This window comes from Candoia aspera, chromosome 4 (genome assembly GCF_035149785.1).
Source record: "Candoia aspera isolate rCanAsp1 chromosome 4, rCanAsp1.hap2, whole genome shotgun sequence".
Lineage (NCBI taxonomy): Eukaryota > Metazoa > Chordata > Lepidosauria > Squamata > Boidae > Candoia > Candoia aspera.
In genome coordinates, this window is record NC_086156.1 from 85,850,497 (window position 1) to 85,873,835 (window position 23,339).

The following is a 23,339-nucleotide window of genomic DNA, read 5'->3' on the forward strand; positions in this document are numbered from 1 at the left end:
CCTGCAATTTCACATGAAATAGCGTGATGGTGCTTGCCACCTAAAAAGCATGCTGACACCACCTCTAAAAGAAGAGAGAAGTTGCAGTCCGCAGAGAAGTTGGTGCCTACTCACTAGACATTAAAATGCATCCTTTGGGGGAAAAAATCACCCTCTCATAATGAGAGTTGCAAATGCAATCCATCTGCGTGCCAAGGAAGCACAAGATCAAGATTCCTGCCCCAAGAAAGCGATAGAAACCACATTGCTAAAAGATCACGGAGACAGGGCCCAGTTTAGATGGCTAAATGCAGTTTTATGAAGAGAAACAGGGTGGGAAAGAGTATGACAGACAAACTTACAACTGGAAGCAGGGCATGAGGGGTGTTTGCCTGTCCAGGATGACAGGAAACTGCCATCGATACGCCAATCATGGTACTGGCATTTCATGACCGGTGACGAGAGAGGGCAAGGATAAAACCATCAAATTAAAAACATGCTAAATGAGTAAAAACTAGGTGTGTCAGAGGAATAACATCCACCCATCGCATCACGGGTGCTTGAGAGTGATGAAACTGAAAATTAGCCCCATCCTCTTCCATCTGTATTTACAGAGTAAAACACAAGTTGATTTTGTGGCTAAAACTGCGAAAGTGTTTAGGAAAGGCAAGGGAGAGGTTTCCGGGGCAGGTAGCAGATGCACGAGAACGGTACTCTACAAATGCCACCCCTCCAAAACAAAATGTGTCACCCCAACCCCCTTTCCGCTTGCCCCACACGCTGATGGGGAAAGGGCTGGGGGCTCAGCCAAGCCAATTTGCATAAAGAAGGGCTGCTGTGATTTTTCCCCTCCCTTTCCTCAGAGGAGATCAGAGCGGGGGCATGGGCAAGCCAGATTTGTCCAGTCCCCCTATTTCCTTGGGGGGCCCTGGCTCTTCATCCATCTTCCGTCCGTGTTTTCGGAAGTACTTGTATCTCTGGACATAGGCCTTCACCAAGTTATTCACCTTGACAGGGTTGATTTCACCACTCTTGCTGTGGCAGATCTAGAGGCAGGGGGAGAGGAAAAAGAACAGGAAGTGATTTCCATAACACTCTGCCCCCCACTGCCCTCACCCCTTTGCTCTTGCCTCCCCCCCCTCCACATGGTGCCACTGCTTTACCTTGTGGACGGCTTTGCGTAGGATGTCCTTGTATTCCTCCTTGGTGATCTCTTTTTTCTGGTAATAGGGCTTGATGGCAAGTTTGACTTCCTCCACTGCTCGCTCTTGGGTGTGAAGCTTCTTCAGATACTGCAGGGGACACGGGCAAGGCAGTCAGAGGAAGCCAGGGGAGGAGGAGCAGGCAAGGTCAAATGGCCGCAGAGCGGGATGGAGCTCCAGGATTACCAAGTTTGCCAGTCCCTGGTAGCGAGGTTCCAAAAGCGGAGCAGGTGGAAAACAGGGCCGTGGCTTTCTTTGCCCCAAGCCCAAATTCTGGCAACCATCTGGCCTCTTTCAGATATAGTTTTATAATGGGATGATGGTCCCCAAGGAGATCTCTTGCAGTAGAGGCAGCAGGTTCTGTATCAAATGCAGGGCTTTACTCTCTAGTGCAGGGACACATCGCCTTTCTCAGGCCAAGTGTAGGTAGGGTCCAGACAAAGAAATGGGTGAGGTTGGGACAAATAATTTAATTTGCATTTAGTTGAAAATTAACTACTGTTCATAGTTAATGTCCATGTATTTAATATTTTTTCCCTTCTATCACACCGAAAATGGTAATTCAGTTACAACTTTCAGAAGGATTCTGGAAGCTGCAGCCAAGGCCTATGAAGGAGGGGAGAGACATGTTGCCCTGAAGCCTCACATTGGGCACCTCTGCTGGAGCAGATTCTAGTGACAGAGCAGTCACTGGCCCAGCTGTCCATTTTTCCCCAGCCTAGCCACAGGGATCGGAGTCCTTAACCGATCTGCACAAGAACTGTGAAAAGATCTGTGTCTCACTCCAAAGTCCTTACCTTATCACTGTCTCCACGCCCTTCAGAACTGGTACTGCCCAAATCGGTGCCAGAGGAAGAAGCAAAAATGCCAGCAGAGGGAGGACCTGCTGAGGCCTGGCTCAAAGTCCCTGGCAACCCCCCTGTAGGGGTGGTAGGAGTTGAACCACAGCCTCCTAGAGGCAGTGATCCTTGCAAAAGGTAGGAGACAGGTGGAACAGCCAGATGCGAGGCAGGTGGATGGGTGGGTGGTGCTGGTGGCTGAGGAGGAGCTAAGGAAGCGGAGGGCTTGGTGTGAGTCAAGATCTGGAATGAGAGTGAAGAAAACATGGTTGAGATGGCTTGGCTTGGGAAGAAGACAAATGAAATCCTTGGTCCACTGCTAGGCTACTGTGACATAACCTACCCCTATCCCTAATCCTAATTTCCATGTTTCATACTCCAGAGCAGAATACTGCAAGGCTCATTACTTCAAAATTGAAGCTAGTAGATAAATAGGTCTACTTGCCTGTATATATGAAAGTCATGACAACCTGTGAATTTCCTTCTCTGGGGACCCAAGAAGATCCTACTGGGTACAACTGAATATTGTAGAATTATTAAGCAAGGTTGACATTCCTTTTAATGATATAGCTGGGGAGAGGAACTAGCAGTCCTTGAAGCAGCTCCTGTCAGTATGGCCAATGGTGAAGGATGCTGGAAGATGTGTCCTCATCTTGGTAACATGTTTTAGGGTTGCTTAATAAATCTAAGTCTCTTTACATTTTGGAAATTCCTCCAGTGGCCATGTATCTGTATCTGTTAAAATCACAATTCTGACTTCAGGAGAGAGCGAAAAGAGAAAATATCCAAAATGGATATTTTGTCACTTCTGTTAGAACTATTAAGGAGGGTTTAATTGTGCGATGGCTCCAGAATGCCATTTAATTTCAAGGAGAAATTCTGCAACTGGACAAAATTTACCAGTCCCTCACGTGTTTATCTGGAAAGGAAGTATACTCTTTCAGTTCAAAGTAAAAAAGTATCTGGCAACAACCTTTTCCAGTTGTTATCCTGCAGACAGACTGGACTACAACTCTAATGATGGAAGTTGGGATCAAACACATCTGGAGGCCACCAAGCTGTGGAAGGCTAGTTCAATAGTGTATTTATTAGGTTTTAAAATAGTTTACAGGTAGTCCTTGACTTACGACCATTCATTTAACGATGGTCCAAAGTAACGATGGCCTCGGAACAGGTGCTTTAAGGCCTGTAAAGCACTTCCAAGAGTCGCAAAACTCCCCCTGCAGTCACATGATTGCATTTCAGGTGCTCTGCAACCAGCTCGCATTTACAACCAGTTGCAGCATCCCGCGGTCACGTGATCGTGTTTTGCAATGTTTTTTTGCAGTTTTCCAGCAAAAAACGCCCATTGGGAAAGCTGGATTCGCTTAATGACTGCTGTAAAAATGATCGTAAAATCAGATCCGGTCATGTAGTGACTCGACTTGTGACCGCAATGTGGTCTTACGTTGGAAATTCCGGTCCCAATTGTGGTCATAAGTTGAGGACTACCTATATTGATCTAATTGTTTGCATGTGTGTTAGTTTCAAAAGGAAGATTTTTCAAATCACATAGAAGCTTTAAGTTTCAGAAGACACATGAAGCTATGGAGGTCAGTTATGTGGCCAGCTTAGGAAGTGAGGGAAACTGTTACTCTAGAATAAAAGCAGCAATGATCCCTCAGCGGTGGAACAATGCCAAAGCCTACTCTGTGTGAGCTTTAAGGGAAAAAGCACCCATAGGTTTCTAAACTTGTCCCTGCAACCAAGAGAACCAGGAAAAAAAACATTAAATGTAAAATAAAGTAACCAGATATACTGCAATTCTCAGGATGCCAACTTTGGTGTCAGACAGCAGGTCTTGCTTGCACAGGGAAATGAAGCACACAGCGTTCTGGGCTTTGAACGCACCCCCCCCCACCTCGCCTCACAATATGTGCCAGCCTTGTCTGTGTTCCAAGATAAGTTCACAAATCCTTGGGAATCTTGCACCCATTTTTTGTCAAGGTTATCAGCACAGCAATTTCTGATGAAACCTCCAACCATCAGCAACCATATTAATATTACAGCTTAAATTGTAGAACAAAATACGTTCTAGAAACCTCATCAAACTTTCAAGGAGAGCCACTGGAACCTGATCTTTCAATGAATTTGAAAGCCAAAAAACTCCAGCTGCTGTGAATGCATTTTGCAACCAAGCCACTCATCCCCAGTTATCTAAATCCTCAGAATTTGTTTCATTACCTGATTGGTTGCTTGAATAAGCTCCTGGGCTTTTGCCCGGCTTGCAAGATTGGCCTCTTCCATCTTGAAGAGGAGGGCAGTCACTAAGTAAAAAACAAGAGTCTTAGACAAAGGCTCCAAAGCTTGGAAGTGGGAAATAGATAATTAAGCACCTGATGTCCAATCTCAGACTACATTTTACAATTCAGGCCGCACCCATTGCAGGACATTGCTACAAACACCACATCTCGGACTCTATGCTTTGACTTGACCTATCCTCAGCTTGAAAAGCAAGAATGAGAGATTTGTAACTGGTAAAGATTAAAGACTAAGGATGTACAGTGCTTTGGATCCAAAGCCAAAAAGATGCTTTGGAGCAGGAAGAGCATGCACACTACACCTATTGGCATGTGATTTTTTATTTAAAAATCTATTATCTTTTCATAAGCTCACATTAGCTGCATGTTCCCAAGAAAATACATGCCCAAATTAAAGAGACACCAACAACGTGTAAGAAGTGGCTTTGGAGGAGGCATGGGGGTGCTTCCTTAACTCACATATATTTGGGGGGATTATGCAAATACCATATGAGCCCAGGAAAAGGTGCAAGTTTTTAAAGAGGTGCTCGCAATTGAGCTACCAATGCTCACACCATCTTTGCATTCAAAGTGCACATCCCTATTAACCACCCTCTTCCCCATATGACTGCTCAGTCTGTCAACCACATCCAGCAGGTTTCAAGATACCACCAAGTATATTGGGAGATCCACTGAATATCATACATCACAAGGAGTTATACTTTAATAATGATCATCCTATTCTGCAAACAAAAAATCACCTATTTCTTATGTCAGTTCTCACCGGAAGAGCTCAGCACTCTCCATTTCTACACTGATGACTATCAAAGCTACTTTCTGAAAAGGGCCCTCAATACCCAAAAAGTATTATAAAGGATCTGGAACTTCTGGTAAGAGGAAATACGAAGCACTTAGCAACTTTCTCTTCCTTCTCCTGCTTGTTTTTGCAACTCATGTTGCTGACTGGGTTCCCAGTGCAGATTCCTAAGTTTTTTGTTTCAGGGGTTTTCCAGACAGCAGAACATACTTGGCCAGAATCAAGAGCTGATGGTGGAGCAACAAATATTTGAGCCTCAACTGGATTTAATCAATCAGGCTGCTCACAATCTCTGAGCAGAAATCTAAACAAACTTGCAATATAAAAATCCTTTTTAAAAAGAAGGAATGTTGTTTTTGGAACACCTAATTTGGCTGGAGATTTGCAGAGCCATACTGTAACCATACCTACCAATAACCTGGGATCTCCCCCCAAACCCCCACACATACTGGGATCTCCCCCCAACACACACACTGGCCGCCATTGTGATACCTACATGCCAATACACCACTAGTGCAGTCTACTCCCCCCTGCAGATTCCATGACATGGGAGCAGGGGGTTGGGGCAAACTTCGGGGAGGATGGGCTGGCTGCTGCAGTGGCTGCTCCTCTTTGGGCTCAGACAAACTGTCTGCTTCTGGCTCGTCAACTGGTACCCTGGGTTGCTCAACAGGGGGGTCCTCAGGAAGGAAGGAGACGTCGGGTGTCTTACAGCTGCTGTCCACTGTCTGGGAATCAGGTGTGAGTTCCTGGCCTGGGGCCAATGGCTGAGGACTTGGTGGCTTGGCTGTGCCCCCCGACTTCTCTGAACCAGACCATGAGGGCTCCTCCTTGACCCTCAAAGGGCTGCTTGCACCCTGACTGCAGCTATCAGCTTTGGATTTCTTCAGCCCAGTCTTCACTTTGAGTTTCTTCTTTTTCTTGGGCTCTGAGGCACCCTTTGGTTTGATACCCTTCAGTTTCTTCACACCCATTTTGGCTTTCAGCCCTTTGACTTTCTTGGGCTTGAAGCCTGGTTCTTTGACATCAGTCATTTCACCTTGGCCCGCTGCTGATGCCCCAACCATCAACACCTTCTCCTCTGACTTGAGGAAGGGTGAGCGGCTCTCCTTGTCACGGCTGAACTTCACACCAATAGAACCCATCTCCTTGACTGACGTGGTACTGCTCACCCCTTCCCGGATCAATACAGCCACCTTGGACTGGAGCTTCACTTTCCGACCTGAGCCCAGCTTGCTACTCTCTTTGTGGCTTCCAGCTTTGATTTTTTTCCCTGTTTTGTCCCTGTCAGGCCGGGCCTTTTTTTCTATCTTGGGTAGTTCTTGCTGCTCAGAAGTAGGAGGTCCCTCCTTCAGTTTTTTTTTGTACTTATCCCGGGTCCCAGGGCGGTCCTCCAGATAGGCCCTCTTGCGTTCTTTTTCCTTGGATACCTTTTGTTTGGTGTCCTCCTCAGGCCTTTTATCTTTGCGGGATGGAACTGCATCCTCCTTAGGATTTAGCCGCACCGCACTAGATTTGGAGTCCTCGACAGGCTCACGGTCTGAGAAGCAAGCATCAAAGCTCATGCCCTCAGAATCATAAAGTACCTCCCTCTTAGCTCTCTCTGGTGTTTCCAAAATCCCCTCCATTTTCTCCTGCTGGTTGACTGTAATGGTCCTCTTGATGGTGAAGAGGTCATTGTCATTGAGATCCTGGATTGAAGGTGGCACCACAGTTCTAGCATCTCTCCGCCGCTCCATCAAGGCTTTCTCAGGCTTGGGCTCCTCTAGAAGGTGGACCTCTCGCTCTTTGTCCTTAGATAACCGACGGGAGAGATGCTTCTCACGTGAGCGAGACTGAGATCGTTTCTTCTTCTTTCTGCCACCATCCCCACGATGTTTGTCTTTGTGCCTACTGCGATGAGCACGGCTGCTGCTGCGTGACCGAGATCGATGGCCACGGCGTTTCTCCTTTGACTTAGATCGCCCACTTTTGTGTCGCTCAGCTGAAGTATGTGAGGATCCAACTGCAGACAAGCTGGTGCTAATTGAAGGGGACCAGGAGCGAGAGGTTCGGTGATGTGAGTGGGACCTCGAGGCCCTGTGGTGTGAATGTCGACGCTCCTTGGATTTTGAGCGTGATTTTGATTTCTTCTTTGGGTTCCAGGAAGAGCCATATGTCTCCTTGGGTTTTGATGCCTTGCGTTCTCGTGATCTTTTGCGTTCTCTTTTTGATTTCTTACATGAACCAGAGCTAGAACCAGAGTGAGCTTTGGAGGCAGGGCGTTTGGGGGCAGGTGGAGGTGGTGGAGGAGGCAGTGGTGATGGGGCTTGATGGTAGCGTTCTCGTCGCTGGGTCAGGATCTTTCGCCTCAAGTCCACACCTTTCCAACGTGGATCCGGCTGGGTTTCACTAAAGTCAATCTGTAAGGCTCCTTCCTCATCGGAGTCTGCATGCAGCGATAGGAAATCATCTCCTTCCACCACCCGGAGAGTTCGTTGCTCAGCTGGCCGGCATCTACTTCGGAACAATCGAATGGGACTATACCGCTCATCCTCTGGTTGGACAATCTCGCCTTCTTCAATTTCTGATTCCCCGCCACCACTTCCATCCCATTCCACCGATGATCGGCGCCCAGCCCGAGGATGTCCACCTCCTTTTGACATTTTCTCTCCACCCCTCAGTTTAGCATTTCCAACAGTCACTACCTCTAAGGACACCTTCCCTTCCAGCGGGGTCTTGGCTTCAGCATCCAAGCGCCCTTTGGGAGCCAAGTCCACCACGAATACCCGGCGGCATGGTTCTGGAGCTTTAGATTCTGCCTGATCTGAGGGAAGCTCCTCAGGCAGGGTGGAATCAGCACCAGGAGGCCCTTTGCCCTCAGGGGTCTCAGCAGGGCACGTTGCCTCAATCTCATAATCCCTGCTAGGCTCTGCTTCTGGTTCTGAATCTTCTTGTCCTTTATCTGAGCTAGGGAAATCTTGGCTCAAGCTGTTTTCATCATAGATCCCAGCCAGTGTTTCTGAAATGCGGCTGATGCTATGTGACATATCAGGGGGATGCTGGTCACGGTCCTCATCTTCATCCTCATCATCGTCATCCTCCTCAGGTGAAGGGGTACTAACAGAGGAGCTGGGGTTGGAGCCTGTGGGGTCAAAAGGATCATATTTCTGGTCATGCCGCCCACCTTCTGCTTCTTTGTGGGGGGAATCCCCAAAGCCAAAATCACCATTGAGGTTGTCTTCATCAGTCGGGTGGAAAGGATCATAAATATCTAAATCTGGGGAGTGCATGGGGGGGCAGGGATTTGAAGAGCCACCACCTTCACCAGGCAGGCCCTGATGGCGGGACATGGAAGAAGAGGACGAAGAGCAAGAGGATGAAGATGAGGTGCTGGAATCGGCCTTATCCAGGGAGTTACCAGGTGGTGGCTGGGACCGTTGCTGAGATTCAGGCTCTCGACCAGCAGCACTCTGCGGACGCTGTTGCCCCCCAGTGGAGACCCCCATGCCAATTCCCAAAGTCATGGCCAAACAAGGTGAAGGAGAAGTCCTGTCTGCTTTAGGGGACTGCAAAACCTCGTTTCTTTCTAAAACAGAAGTCCAAGTAGCCCGGTCGGTTACAGGCAGAGTTCTATGTGGGTCTAGAGCATAGGGCTGCTCTGAAACAGAGGGGTGGCCAATTTGGCAGGCTCTGCTTCCTCTCCTGCAGGGGGAAGATGGTCCAAGACAGGCTGTGAAAAGCAAATGAAGTTATCAGAAATGCACCAAAACCATTTTTAAAAGAAATCTGCGCTCTACAAAGAGAAAGAAACTCTTATAACTTGTTTCTCAAACACTACTCTATTAAGTCTAACATAGCTGAAGGGCACCACATTGGCAAAGGTTATTGTGGTCTATCAGTCCATCAAACGAGCTGCTCCTAAACATGAAAGCTCAAATCTCATTTATGACAAACTGGTTCTTGGGTTCACCAGCCACAGGACCTGGTGTTACTGCAGAGCCTCTGATCAGTGGAAGAAGCTTCCAATTCTAGGCTGGCAAAGCAGAAGGACCAGAGGCAGGACATCTCTTGAATATTTTTGGAAAATTTCCCATGTAAAAGAAAAAAACTGGGCTGATGTACTTGAAAATTCAGCTTCCTATATCAAAACATATACAGTTCTGAATTGGGGAAAGGGACCTATGTCTATATTTACCCTAATAAAAAGTAACACGTTCTGTATCTCACTGCTAGACTTGCCAGCCCAATTTTCCTGGCCATAATATATAACTGCTGGCTCCACATCAGTGAGGTGTAAGTGGGGAGCAGGGACACAAGACTTGAAGGATCTCTGCCAGAATCCCTCTCTGGGGTCCACTAGGAAACAGAGAGGATTTTTTTGTCCATATTCCTACCCTCCTCCTCATTTTCATATGCACACACAGGCACACCCACACACCAGCCTTCTGCATCCTCCAGGACAGGTTTCTTCTAGAGATGCCTGAGAGAGCTCCAACATCCCCCAGCCGCACTTCAGCCACCAGCTCCACTTCTTCTATATCTTCATCCCCACTGTTGAGAAACAGACATTCAGAGAAAATTAGGATATTGATTCCATTTGTCTTGTCAGAGAGCCCATGTTTAATCCTTAAGCTTTAAAAGGTAGAAACCTCTATAACAAAGGATCGTAGCACACAGAGAATCCTTAGTTCCATAGTGTCAGGGCTGCAAACAGGAACGTATAAATTACTCTGCACAAAGTAAGCAAGGGCAGCATTTTCTACGTTTTATAAATCAGAGAGCTGAAATCAATTTACAGCTGCTGGCTTTAAAAGCTGCAACTTCTTTTGTTTCTCTTGTGCCGATTTCATAGCCATCATCCACATCTTTGTCATCTCACTGATGCGGTAGTGAAGAGCTGCCTTTAACAATGGACTTAGACTAAGACAGCCGCTTTTATCAGTCCAGCAACCTGGCATCTCCACTGACTTCTACAGATGCGAAAGCACAATTCAGGTATTTTGACCTTGTATACTTAAGAACTGGCTCCTTCCCCCATCATATCTGCCTCTGATGAGGATTTGGTACCTCTTCAGGATCAGGATTTGCAGCCAAGAGCATCCTGGAACATTCCTCCTAAATAGGACACAGCTAGAGATATCAATTTTTTTATTTATATATTTACTATCCCACTTTATTATTTTTTATAAATAACTCAAGATGGGGAACATACCTAATACTCCTTCCTCCTCCTCCTTTCCCCACAACAACAACCCTGTCAGGTGAGTTGGGCTGAGAGAGAGGGACTGGCCAAGGTTGCCCAGCCAGCTTTCATGCCTCAGGTGGGACTAGAACGCAGTCTCCTGGTTTCTAGCCCGTTGCCTTAACCACTAGACCAAACTGGCTCTCTCAATTGGCTGGAATCTGCCACTCCTTCAGATCCAAGAAAGCAAGAGGCAACTGAGGCTGCTGGAGTGAAGAGACAATGAGCACCTGAAGTCAAGAGCGGCAGAATCAGAACTTCACCAGCAGAGTAATAAGGCAATACCTGATTTGCAGATTTATGTCAGCCTTCCAGCTTCCCTTGTGTTGCTTGCAACAGAGGTTCTTCCCTGTCTGAGCATCTTGTGAAATTCAGATCTGTGTATCAGGACTTGTGACTGCCTCCTCCTTATTCTCCCTTTAGATCAGTGTTTTTCAAACTTGGCATCTTTAAGATGTGGGGACTTCAACTCCCAGAATTCCCCAGCCAGCATGGGAGCTGAAGTCCACACACCTTAAAGATGCCAAGTTTGAAAAACACTGCTTTAGATCACACTTTTGCCACCAAACAGAAAACAAGAACTGGTTACAAAGAACAGGGTGCTCTAACTGTAAGAGGGTCCTGATCTCAGATGTTCTAACTAGCTTCTCTTGGCTTTTCCTCTAGCTAGTGTTAGATCAGCTACTCTAATTACTTAAGAGTGATTTATAAAGACTATGGTCACAAAAACCAAAGGCAAGCAACCCTAAATTACTTTCCATAATAACACAGGAGAGTCATTCCAGCAAATCAACATCTCCAGCTATGTCCTCTTCAAAAGCAGTTGCCTTGAGAACTTCCCCAGCAGCTACTAGGATGCCACCATCTCCTGCAAATCTTGATTCTAAAAAAGTATCAAAGCTTCCTCATCAGAGGGCTCATCAGAAGCAGACATAATACTCAGATTCTTAAACTAATCAGGATCAACACCTTAAAGGGAAGAGAAACAACCTAGATGTTTCAAGCTGTAATTCCCATAAGCAAATGCCAGCCTACCCAACAGTTAGAAACTCTGGAATTTGCAGTCCAAAACATATGGAAGGCATTAAATTGTGAGCATCTTCCCTAAAGGACTTTTAAATAGTATAATACAACTGAAGAACAACGTTGATTATACATCTCAGGGCATATCTAAAAGGTGCTTCAGTACATTTCCAACCTTGGTTGAATTCCCTAAGTTCAAAGTACAACATAGCAGGTACAGTCCCACAGTCCATTCAAAACCCTAATTGCCAATACAGGAACTCATGCACTGGAACACACACCAAGGCCTATTTATTATTTATTTGTTCCATTTAGGCACTGCCCGACTCATGCTGATTCTGGGCGGCTCACAAAACAAGGGAATATCTAAAATTACAATCTATATAAACCATTAACAGATGGCAAATAAAACAAATATCATGCACGCAGCAGCAGCTCCAACCACCTCAGCACAGAGCCTAGGAGAAGATCCAGGTCTTCAAGAACACCATCAGGGTTGCTAAGTGCCATTACATTTCCTCAAAACCTACTCTTAACCATACTCAAATAATTCTAAAATGGCCCTTTGACTTATATAACACACATTTCAGAATTTACTTGGTAAGCATTGTTATTCTACCACAGCCTTCTCCAATCTGGTACCGTCCTGATGTGTCAGACTACCACTCCCATTATCCCCAAACAGATGGGACCCACTGGTTGAGACGATGAGAATTCCAGCCCACCTGTTTGGGGGAGGTGGCTCCATCACATCAATGGCACAGTTCTCATGTTTAATTTAATTTATTACATTTTAAAACCACTGATCAGACAATGCCCTCTGAATGGTACTACAGCCCTCTGGGTAGTTTTATGGGACTTTTGGAAAGCAGCAGAATTTCCAAACTGTTAATGAAGTCCATATGATAGTTTCAACAGTATCATGTGCTTTATCTCCTGCAAGATGGCGGCTTGAGAAGATTCCCACTTACTAAACCGCCTGGGCACCTATGGAGCTCTCTACTTCCTGAGGCATATGATATGGCCACTCCAGATAATCCAATATTCCAGCCAAGGTAGGCATTACACCAGAAGAAGGAGCTTGAAAAACCTGAAAGAATGGAAATTGGCATCATCAGCAACAAAAATAGACCAGAACCCACAATATCCTCTCAATGGTGAAAAAGAAGTGGACATGAAAAAAAGGTTGATAGCACCATTTTAGCCTATGTTCACCACAGAACATCTGCGTACATCATATAATGAAGCCTTCCTCACAAAGAAATGATCCCATCTAGAAAAACAAGTGCGCTATTTAAAATAAATAACCTCCCTAGAAAATGAAACCTCTGTGGGTACCTGCAGTCTATCACACATTCCCAATAACTGGCATTTGTAAAGATCTTCAGTTAGGCATGCTTGTTCACCAATATTTTCTACACTGTAATAGGAACAATCATATGAGATCGCAACATACCTCACCCATCGGGCCATTTCTATCGTAGGCCAGGGCAGAGTCCCCAGTTCCCAGCCAACTTCCTCCAATACCTTCAGTTCTAGAATTCCAGCACCATTTACTTTGACTTGTGCACTTGCATTCTGCATCTGAAAATGAAAACAACAAACAGGTGTGTATGTTTTGTAACCTACTACAGTATGACATAATACATCTGACTTAAAATGATATACAATTCCAAATAATGCCTACATATAAAGAATATCAACAGGAGTCTGGTGTTGCATATAGTCTATAAATCAGCTGGCTTCAGATGTGCACAAGCATTTTCCTTTTGGTTTTGTGCCTTCTTTAAAAGAATATGTATACCAAGATTACTTAACAACAAATTAGTTACACCTAATTTTTCAGTGACCTTTAAATCACCATATGTAATGGCATGTGGGAAAGACCTTAGGAGACGGGTGAAGAGATGCTGCCTAGGGAACTGTCAGATAAAAGAAAGGATAGCCTGCAGCTGGATAGTGGGCAGGACAAGAGGCTCAGAAGGGACCCTCCCTAGTTTCTTGGGCTGTGAAGCCGACGGCAGGAGAATTGTACTTTCAGACTTGCAAGACTGATGTCAGCCTTACCAGGTAGACCAAACAGGAAACACAACCAGATAAGCTAATTCTACTTTATTGTAAAATTACATTAACAGAATCTTGCAAGTCTGAAAGTCCAGCAACAACTGGAGGACCACAGTTCTGCATTCTGGATTTACTATGTTGATTATTTGTGCATTTGGGAGGTATGACAGCATTCTGGGAAAACTGAGAAATGTGGATACAAATCAAACAATTTTAAAAAAAAATCTGAAGGTAATGTAGGAATTGAGAAAGATTTCTAATTTTAAAGATATGCCTTCCCTCTAGGGGCTGACAGTTTATGGAAGAGACATCGCTACCTCTACGGCCTTTTATAGAGAGTCTAATGATATTGTAGGTAGAGAACTCTGATGCAGATACTACCCTCCAATCCTGGTTTCTTGTACCTTTCTCACTAGCTGGATCTTTCAGTTCCCCTGCTAGGCCACTGCCCACAGCCTGCTGCAAAGCTTTCTGTGAAGACAGGAGACACAGACAGTTATCAGCTGCTGTGAAACATCAAAAGCAGCACTTGCCAAAAGATTGGTTAAATGTGACCAACAGATTTTTATAGTGATTACCAAACATCCCTACACAGGAAGAATTGTGTGAGAGCCAAGTGCTGAAAGGGACACAAACCTCATACACAACCACCTCACAAAATTAAGTAAAAGTAACATCAGTTGGGAATCTCATTTCCCCCCCTAAGCTCCTCTTCACACAATTATAAAACGTCAGCTACTGTATTGCAAGAAACTACTTGAACTGAAGTTTACATATGTATTATAAGGAATGGAACATCATAAAAAAGAGATGCTACTAGCAGTTATAAAAAAGAATCTAATATAAATTTTTCTATTAAAGCCAGACTTGCAAATTAACATTCATTTGGTTACTACGGGAAATAGGAACTTTGCCCAGGCAACTAAGGTTGATCCAAAATTTCCTTTTTTAGTTTATCTTCAGTCAGACCTGGATCTTTTACAACTGAACAGAAGTCTATTCCGTATGTTCTCTTCAGAGCAAAAGTGAATTCTGGTAGCCATGACACTTGCAGTAGAAATCTTCTGCCCGAACACTACTGACTTAACTTTGAATTGTGCTTCATGACTAATCAAGACACATAATTGTCTTAGTCCACTTGATGCACTCGACTGCTTCAAAACTGCAGGGCTGTTCCTTTTCTTATTTTTTCCTGCAAGTCCCCATATGCAAAGATGGTCTGTTTTCTTCGGAAGACAAAGTGAAAGCTGCTTTGGGGACACATTTTATTCATTACATGTTCCTAAAAAGTTTTAGTTGGAAGTTAATTTTTAAAATGGAGTTTATTTCCAAGAAATGTAACCTCATGGACATATAGCTCCTTGGAAGCAAGTCTTTCAGAGATGTATTCCCTCCACATCATGATTTTATTATAACATGGTTGAAACCAGGTACCCATTTCTGTTTCTAATAATCTTTGATCTTTAAAAAAAGGTAACTGAAAACTAACCAACTTTAATTGTGACAGAATTCTTTAAAAAGGGGGAGGAAGAGAGAGCAAGACAGAGAGAGACTGACAATCAAGTAACACAATGTACAGTGTGAGATTTTGTTCCAAAGTTTCTTTTCCTGCATAAAAGGCAGTTGCTATATTTTTTTTTAAAATGAGGAAAATACACACTTGAGCCAGGGCAAAGGAAAAAAATAAGGAACATATGCAGAGTTTCGAAGCAGTGGTAAATCATTATTTATCACTACATCAGAAAGGCCCATTCTATGCTGCTTTGGAAGGTCCATCAGTAATAGAATTGCTGTACTATACTACAAAAGACGAGACAGAAAAGCCATAATGGCTTCACAAGCACTTTGGAACTTAGTCCAAATTCAGTATGTTTTAGGTACAGATATATTACTATAGATAAAAAATCTATCAGGATACTCAGACTATATCCCAGTGGGCCTAGGAAGTTCTTTCTACTATATTAAAGAAACTCAAATGCTTGTTCTCAGGCGTAGGCACCTTCCAAAGCAGGGATGGGCAATGTGTTGCCCTCCATACAGGTAGTTCTCACTTAACAACCATTCATTTAGTGATGGTTCAGACTTACAATGGTGCTGAAAAAAACAACTTGTGACCTGTCCTCACACTTACAACCATCACAGTGTTCCCCCCCCCCCGTCATGTGATCATGAGTTGGGTGCTTGGCAACTGGTTCACATTTATGACCATCACAGTGTCCCGCAGCCACATGATCACCATTTTCTACCTTCCTGGCCAGATTCTGGCAAGCAAAATCAATGGGGAACTGTGTAATTTGCTTAATGACCACATGGTTCACTTAATGTCAAGTGATTTGCTTAATGGCTGTTGCAAAAAAGGTTGTAAAATCAGGTTGGATTCGCTTAATGACTTCTTCACTTAGCAACCAAAATTCTGGTCCCAATTGTAGTCGTTAAGCGAGGGTTACCTGTACATTCTTTTTCTTATGAAAGATTCCATCATCCCCTATCACTGGCTCTTCTGGCAAGGGTTTCTGGGAGTTGGAACCCAACACATTGAAAGCTGCACAATTTTATGCCTCTTTTAAAATTATCTTGGGGAAGTGCCATGTTGGAATTCTATACATTTTATTATTCACACTTATTTCAATAAAATCTAACTAGTGATGAAATCACTTAAACATTTAAGAATGTCATTATTATAAAACATTCAGAAAGACCCTGCCCTGCGGTATGGTGGTTCAAATGCTGAAAATAAGACTAGAGCAGGAGAAATTCCAATTGCCATCCAGTCACTGGAACATTATGGATGGCCATCCCTCCCAGCTAACCTACCTTAGAGAAAGAATGAGGGTTGTGATACCAGGATACAATGGAAACAATGACACTGCTATCAGCTTTTGCTGGAACTCTTAGAAGACTGTTCATAAAACCTTTTTGAATTCTACAGATCTAATCACACATTCAACTTATATATTACTATTCTCAAGATTACCTAATGAAAATCCAACTGATGGGGAGGTGAAACTAAGCAGTAATGTTTCTCAGACACAGCAGCAACACTATGGAACAGCTTCCTTTTGGAATCAAATTGGCTGTCAAGGTGACCAGTTCTTTTTGAAAATTAGCATTTTGGACATTTTAACTCTTTCTGAGTTATCAGGATGCCCTTCAATGGTCATGTCATCTTGTAAATTAAACTGTAGAACTGTTGTTATAATTTTAGGAATTATTTAATGTTTTACTGTTTAATTTATCATGGACACTGTAAGCAGTCATCAGACTGAATGGATTCAGCAGCACACACATTTAATAAGTACATGGTCAAAAACAACATAATACTTTGGGAACTGAAAGTGTCCTTGATAGCTCCTGAAACTCTATTCCTGCTTTAAATACCTTCAACCTCTGCTTTCAGGAAAAGGAAAATAAAGAGCAGCCACCCTATCCATCTATCTATCCATGCACACCCCCATATCCTCTGCTTTAGCTTTTAGATTCTTGTGATTCTAGCTATTTAATATAATAGAATAGAAACAGGGAAAAATTTCTACCTATTTATAATGTACTGGACTGGATCAAGACTCAATCAAATTTAGAGAGAAAGCCAACTGAAATCACTGAGGTTTCAGCTAGCATGACTAACTTATAATTCCAATTGTTTCAATGGATTTTAAATGAGTAACTCTAGATCTGTTCCATTTTGGATAATTTAGGCAACATGCTAGATGTTGCATGTGATAAACTGTTTAATATTCATTAACAATTGCATTTGATGCAATACTATCCAGCAAGCAAGTCTCATCTTGCTCTGATTCCTTTAAAATCTTAGGTTCAAATAAGTCTTCTTAAGCTTTGAGATACTCAAGAAGCATAAGATCCTTCTTTTCCTAAAAATTTGTACAATTTGATGTTTGCTTTCTAATTTTAAGGAGGCTTAAAAAGTACTATTGGGGTATTCCTGCTGCTGTAATAGCAATGCTAAAAAGGACAAAATATGCCTCCTGGTGCCAAACTCCAGCTGCTTCTAAAGGATCTTATCAAGTTCAGTTGTTGCTAGTTTTCAAATGGAAAGTTAGTCTTTTAATTTGCAAAAAAATGAAAGATGATGCATAGACTTCATAAGAGCTTTTAATCACAAAGGGATTTGGTAGCATTCCAACTGTCATGGTTTAGCATTTACTAGTTTAGTAGTTTGCTGCATTTCCAGTGCTAGAATACCTAACCCTAACTCTGTCACAAACTAAGGAAGAAATGTTTTAAAAATTAAGTTGTTTGCACTGATTCCCAGATACCATTTAGACTAGTGTTTCTCAACCTTAGCAACTTTAAAATGTCTTAAAGAATTTAAGAATTCTGGGAGTCAAAGTCCAGACATCTTCAAGTTGCTACGGCTGAGAAACACTGATTTAGACCAACAGTACAAGGAATAGCCATGTTTAGTAGAGAATTTGAAAGAAAGGCCTGAGACCACAGAATATAAAGGACATTATGTCATCTGTCCCAGTGGCACCACAAATTAATTTTAAACAAAGCCACTCTCCAGGGACTGTCCTAAATGGATCAGTTTCTTCTGCCCCATTTCCCTGTGGCCATGAGTTTTTGTGCTGCACGCGTAAGGAACATCCTGTCCATCATGCTACCCCATAATTCCTTGATAAATAGAGCAGCCATTACCAAAATGATAACGTGGCCAGCACAGAAGGTGCCTGATTGGTCCCAATCCGAATCAAGAGAAGGTTCACTGGCCGGCTTCTCACCACTACGTGCAGAACCCTCCCTGACTGGCGAGCGCTGATTCTCCTCTTCCATGTCTGCAGCAGTTACAAATCCTAGATGTTGAGAGGAACAAGATATCAATGAGAGTCCAGATTTAAGTTCCAGTATCAGATGGAGATCTACTTATACAGAATTGAGGGAATGCTGCTACCCAATTCTGCACAAGTTATCCTTAGATATCTTATCCTCAAGCCAGAGAATTTACCAGGTCCCAGAGGTTCCCCAATAGCTTGCCTGAAACCCATCAATCAAAATAGATTCTAGGTCACTCATAAATATGGAAGCAGTAAGGAGAATGAAATTATAAAATAGTTATTGGCTCCCTTTAAAAAAAATCATGTGAATGTTCCTAATTAGGTATTTCTAATTGTTTCCCAAACAAAGCAGATAAAAATTGCCAAGAAAGAATATCAAACATTTACCTCATCTACAATCAGCAACTTTAAACCAGATAATAATTTCAGACTCAGCCAAAGCAGGAAAACTACGTACTTGTTTATATACAAGGCCTAGTTCTGTAATGCAGGAACATATGGGGGGAAAAAAAAAAGAGTGGCCCTCTACTATTCAATCTGTGGTCCCACAATTCCCCAGAATGAGTGGGGCAAAAAACTTTGGCCCTTTCTGCACCCGTGTGGGGGAGGGGGGAGGGGAGCCATTTTAAGGAACAAAATGAGTGACTTAAAGACTTGGTTTAAGGCCATTGCACCACCTCCTGAACTACCCTCCCAAAACAAACACCAGCCATACCCACCTCTGAAGTATGGCCCTCACCACTCCATGCGAAGTTTGGATGGTCCTTAAGACAACAGAAGTTGTGTACCCTTGCCATAATGAGTAAAGAAAGTACACCATTGCCTTGTATATGAGTCTACTGAGACAAGATCTCAAGGGAGATTCTTGGTACAATATACAGCAAGTGCCTTGAATCTGATCAGTCATGATAAGCTGCTAGAACACAACTGATTAAACAGCCAATTAATAAATAAAAAATGCTTGAAAAAATTCATTAAGGGAAAAGCTTTAACTCTATAAGCAGTTAGGTTAGATCTCAATGTTCATGATCCCTTAAGTGATTAATTTTTCACACCCTAACATCTATGCCTGAAGCTACTAATCCTTTCCTATTGTAACTATCCATCCATCATTTATTTTCCTCTGCTGAACAACTCTTTTATGAAAAACTGCTTTCTCTATTTTTTTATAAATCCTGCAATTGCCCTTATCTTCCCAACATTTATCCATCTCTCTCCCCAATTATTTTCTCAAGGCTTGGTCCGTTGCCCTTTTAAAAGGTATCTCTGGAAAAATGAACATCAAGAGCCAAGGGCATAGTCAGAAAGTCTCCTGAAAGTTATGGAAGTGAAGCCCAAGTAGTGGTGGTATCACTGGTGGAAGACAGGCTTCAAAATTGAAAACTAAGAGAGCAAAAAGTTCCTCTTCTTGATTCTCTGAATTATGAAGATATTTAAGACCTAATTTTCTCTCCTTTAATGAGATGAGAATATACTAGCTCCAATTAGGTTTATTATTTCTCAATTCTTTATTTTTACTGAACCAATTGTTTGGCAGATGTGTACAGACCTTCTCTAGACTTTCATCCTAAGAGAGACGGTCTACATAAGAAGGGTCTACATAAGAAGCTTCAAACACTCAATGTTTATTTTATCTACATAACAGATCAACCATCCAACCCCTTAATTTACAGTTACTTTATTTCTAAAAATTCATTCCAGCATTGCTCTCTAGTATTTCCTTAAGATCCTCCAAGAAAAGTTTCCTACTAGCCTTTACCCATTCCAAAGCCTGCCCCTCCACTTTGCACCTTCTGCATTTCACATTAAAACCACACACAAATCTGCCCATTCTATTCAATGCTTATCTGGAATTCCAACATTCTGATCTCACTTTGTTCTAAACATGTCATTCCAACCCTATGACTCTCCTTCCCCTATTAACAATACTATATATTGATCAGCATATTAGGCTTTCCAATCACCTTCAACATGCCAATTTTTAGTTATCAGTCATTTGACACTTCATTTTATCCCCACTCAACCTCCTGTGCTATACTACTCTCAGACATCAGAAGTATCTTTGCACCTCAACTCTTTGACCTCTTATTATATAATTTATGTTATTGTTACAAAGCTTAACTGTAATAAAACATACATTTTGCATAAAGAAGATCCTTTACTTAATCTCATGCTTATCTAGGTAAAATGATGGTAGATGATGGGCTGCTGAGGGCCTGAAAACTTCTGCCAGTCAGAGTAAATCATACAGACTAAACAGTCTGGTTTCTGTAAAGCAGCCTCCTATGCTCAGTATTTGCATTATTACTCTCTCCTGTGGCCATATTGTGTCCTAACCTCAATTAATCCCCTTCCTGCCACAGTCACTGCCCTGCACAAATGCCACAGCAAGAATTTTGCCAAAAGTTATTCAACCATAGACCAGTGACTTGGTTTCCTCTAGATTTTTCGAACTAGAGCTTCTATAAACCTGGAGGCTACTGGGTTACCAGTCCCTGCTCCCAATCAAATCCTCATTCTGTGTCCCCAAGAGACACTAAAGCATCCCCCCACCTCCTTCAGACTAGTAGGCCCCAAAGTCCAACATGTCCTCCATACCTAAACACATACCACAAAAATAAGAGTGTGCACACCTTCCATGTCCTCTTTTTCCCGGATAAACGGTGACCTGATCAACGGGAGCTGTCCCTGAGATATGCAACCCCAAATTCCATCAACACCAACCTCACGCTCCATCTACCATTTCCTTCCCCTCCACACTTCCAAGCGAGAGACCCGGTGACTCAGGGAGCCCACCAAGGGCTTCTCCTCCCTCTTACTATGTGCATTGCCTCCACTTCGAGGTGAGACCTCTGATCGGTCCTACCTTTCCCCCCACCTTTCTTTGCCTCCCCCCCCCTAGCGGCTAACGGGCTCGCCCCACAACCTTCTCTTACGTCACCTCAAAATGACCCACACCCATCTTTTTAGTGCTCGCCCCTGCATTGCGTACACCTAATATCTCCCTTTCCTACAGTGACGCTTTCTACACCCCCAACTCCGATCACAATATCTGCTCTTCCCCCAACACGCCTCCCAAGCCCATTCCATAATTACCCCGCTCCACCGGGAAGCTAGGCCCTTCCACCCGCCCACCTCAGCACAAAACCAGGAGGCGCGGCCACCGCCGTCGAAAGCGTCCGGGCCCGGCCTCTGTGGCAGCCATTTTACTCCTTTCAGCCTTAGTGCGGGGAGGGTGACCGAGAAGGGCGGAGCAAGGGAGGCTGACGAGCATTCTGGGAGATGTAGTTGCGATTGACATGGTTTTTTAGCAAACACGGAGGAAGCGTACTATAACTACCAGAGTTCCTCGAATCGGCTTGGAAGTAGAGCACACGGTATGATGGGAGATGTAGTACCGGATATGCTACGGATGGGTCCGTACGAGAACGACCGATCCCGGAATGCCATGCGAGACTAAAGGGTTACGGTCTTAAATGGTTCGCTCGCAGGCGATCTAATTGCCTGTAACAATTGATAGACTCCGCCATATGCGGGGTGAGAGAGGGTCATACGTAGGCGTACACGTGCACAGTCGCTCTCTCTTTAGCAGCGCTTCTTATCGCTTCCCCTGTTGGTTATAAAAAAAAGTCAGAAGCTGCATCAGGGTTCACGCACACATCAAAAGCCGCAACTCCTCTCTTTTTAGGTATCCCTTACTAGCCGTGGCATAAAGCAATTCTATCGAAGTGGATAAAATTACAAACTTCACCAGTTGGTTTTCTATCGTTCTATATATTTTTTTTTTGCAGTATCTTGCAAGGAATGTATCTACAGTATTCCCCCAAAAGCCAAAATTTAAGTTAGCACAGTACTTTTTTGTTTAAAGGATTCTAACAAATGTGAAGACTTGGGGCAGCTAGGAACTGAACAGGTACTTCTCCAGACATCTGAAGAATTTTTTATTTATTTATTTATTTATCAATTTTTTATGCTCGCCCATCTCCCCCCACAAGGAGGGATTATGTTTCAATAATATTGAAAATTTGAATATTAAAATAAAGCTTTGAATAATGAACTTTTAAAGGTACAGTCTGAGTGTTCCCCACATCCACTCACTCAAGTCAGCCACCAGATTGTAGGTCAAAGCCAACTCCAATAAATCCTTTCACCCTGACTGGTACAAAACCTTCCTTTATATGCTAATGTAGGGCAAGTAACCCATATTTAGAAATTTAAAAAGTTAAATGTTCATGTGTTTTGTACAAGCACTGTGTTTCTACGAAATCATAAACTGTGGTTTACAAACTAAGGCAAAATTAAAACTGTGATTGAGTTACCCATTACTGTTACCCTAACCATGATTTCTTCAGCAAAGGATCATTACCTTGTCGTGGTGCTGGAGCTTGAGCACCTCAATGATGCCATGAGCTAAACTGTGAAGGGCCACCCAAGACGGGAAGGTCATGACAGAGAGGTCAGACTAAATGCGATCCCTGGGGAAGGTAATGGCAACCCACCCCAGTATTCTTGCCGTGAAAACTAAATGGATCAGTACAACCAGAGATATGTCGGTATACCATCGGAAGATGAGACCCCCAGGTCGGAAGATGGTCAAAATGCTACTGGGGAGGAACAGAGGATGAGTTCAACTAGCCCCAGACGTGATGACGCAGCTAGCTCAAAGCCGAAAGGACGGCTAGCGGCCGACGGTGCTGGTGGTGAACGGCGAATCCGATGTTCTAAGGATCAACACACCATTGGAACCTGGAATGTAAGATCTATGAGCCAGGGCAAATTGGATGTGGTTATTGGTGAGATGTCAAGATTAAAGATAGACATTTTGGGTGTCAGTGAACTGAAATGGACTGGAATGGGCCACTTCACATCAAATGACCACCAGATCTACTACTGTGGACAAGAGGACCACAGAAGAAATGGAGTAGCCTTCATAATTAATAGTAAAGTGGCTAAAGCAGTGCTTGGATACAATCCAAAAAAAGATAGAATGATGTCAATTCGAATTCAGGGCAAGCCATCTAACATCACAGTGATCCAAATATACGCCCCAACCACAGATGCTGAAGTAGAGCAGTTCTATGAGGATCTGCAGCACCTACTGGACAACACGCCTAAAAGA

The 23,339-nt window shown here is 43.5% G+C and overlaps 1 protein-coding gene across 4 annotated transcripts; it reads right to left on the reverse strand.

The window, feature by feature from the left end:
- Window positions 1–274: 274 nt before the first annotated feature.
- SCAF1 (SR-related CTD associated factor 1) lies at window positions 275–21,455 on the reverse strand. Of its 4 annotated transcripts, none has more exons than XM_063300881.1 (11): window positions 21,356–21,455; window positions 18,084–18,238; window positions 13,832–13,898; window positions 12,820–12,947; window positions 12,335–12,453; window positions 9,537–9,649; window positions 5,613–8,828; window positions 4,244–4,326; window positions 1,979–2,263; window positions 1,143–1,271; window positions 275–1,025 (listed from the first exon to the last, which is right to left on the reverse strand). In XM_063300881.1, exons 2-11 carry the CDS (start codon window positions 18,216–18,218, stop codon window positions 849–851), a joined length of 4,452 nt encoding a protein of 1,483 aa, XP_063156951.1. In that variant the 5' UTR covers window positions 18,219–18,238; window positions 21,356–21,455; the 3' UTR covers window positions 275–848. The 4 variants fall into 4 exon arrangements, with proteins under 4 accessions (XP_063156951.1, XP_063156952.1, XP_063156950.1 ...); XM_063300882.1 differs by having other exon boundaries at window positions 21,317–21,449; XM_063300880.1 differs by lacking the exon at window positions 21,356–21,455 and adding an exon at window positions 20,854–20,908.
- Window positions 21,456–23,339: the final 1,884 nt, after the last annotated feature.

What these genes read in the sequence shown, in the direction of transcription:
- SCAF1 (XM_063300880.1), bottom strand. An exon ending in ATAGGTGCCCAGGCGGTTTA is followed by an intron (nt 9,650 to 12,334) that starts GTAAGTGGGAAT and finishes GTTTCTCAACAG; the next exon opens with TGGGGATGAAGATATAGAAG. An exon ending in CACTAGTGGTGTATTGGCAT is followed by an intron (nt 4,327 to 5,612) that starts GTAGGTATCACA and finishes TTTTTTACTTAG; the next exon opens with TGACTGCCCTCCTCTTCAAG.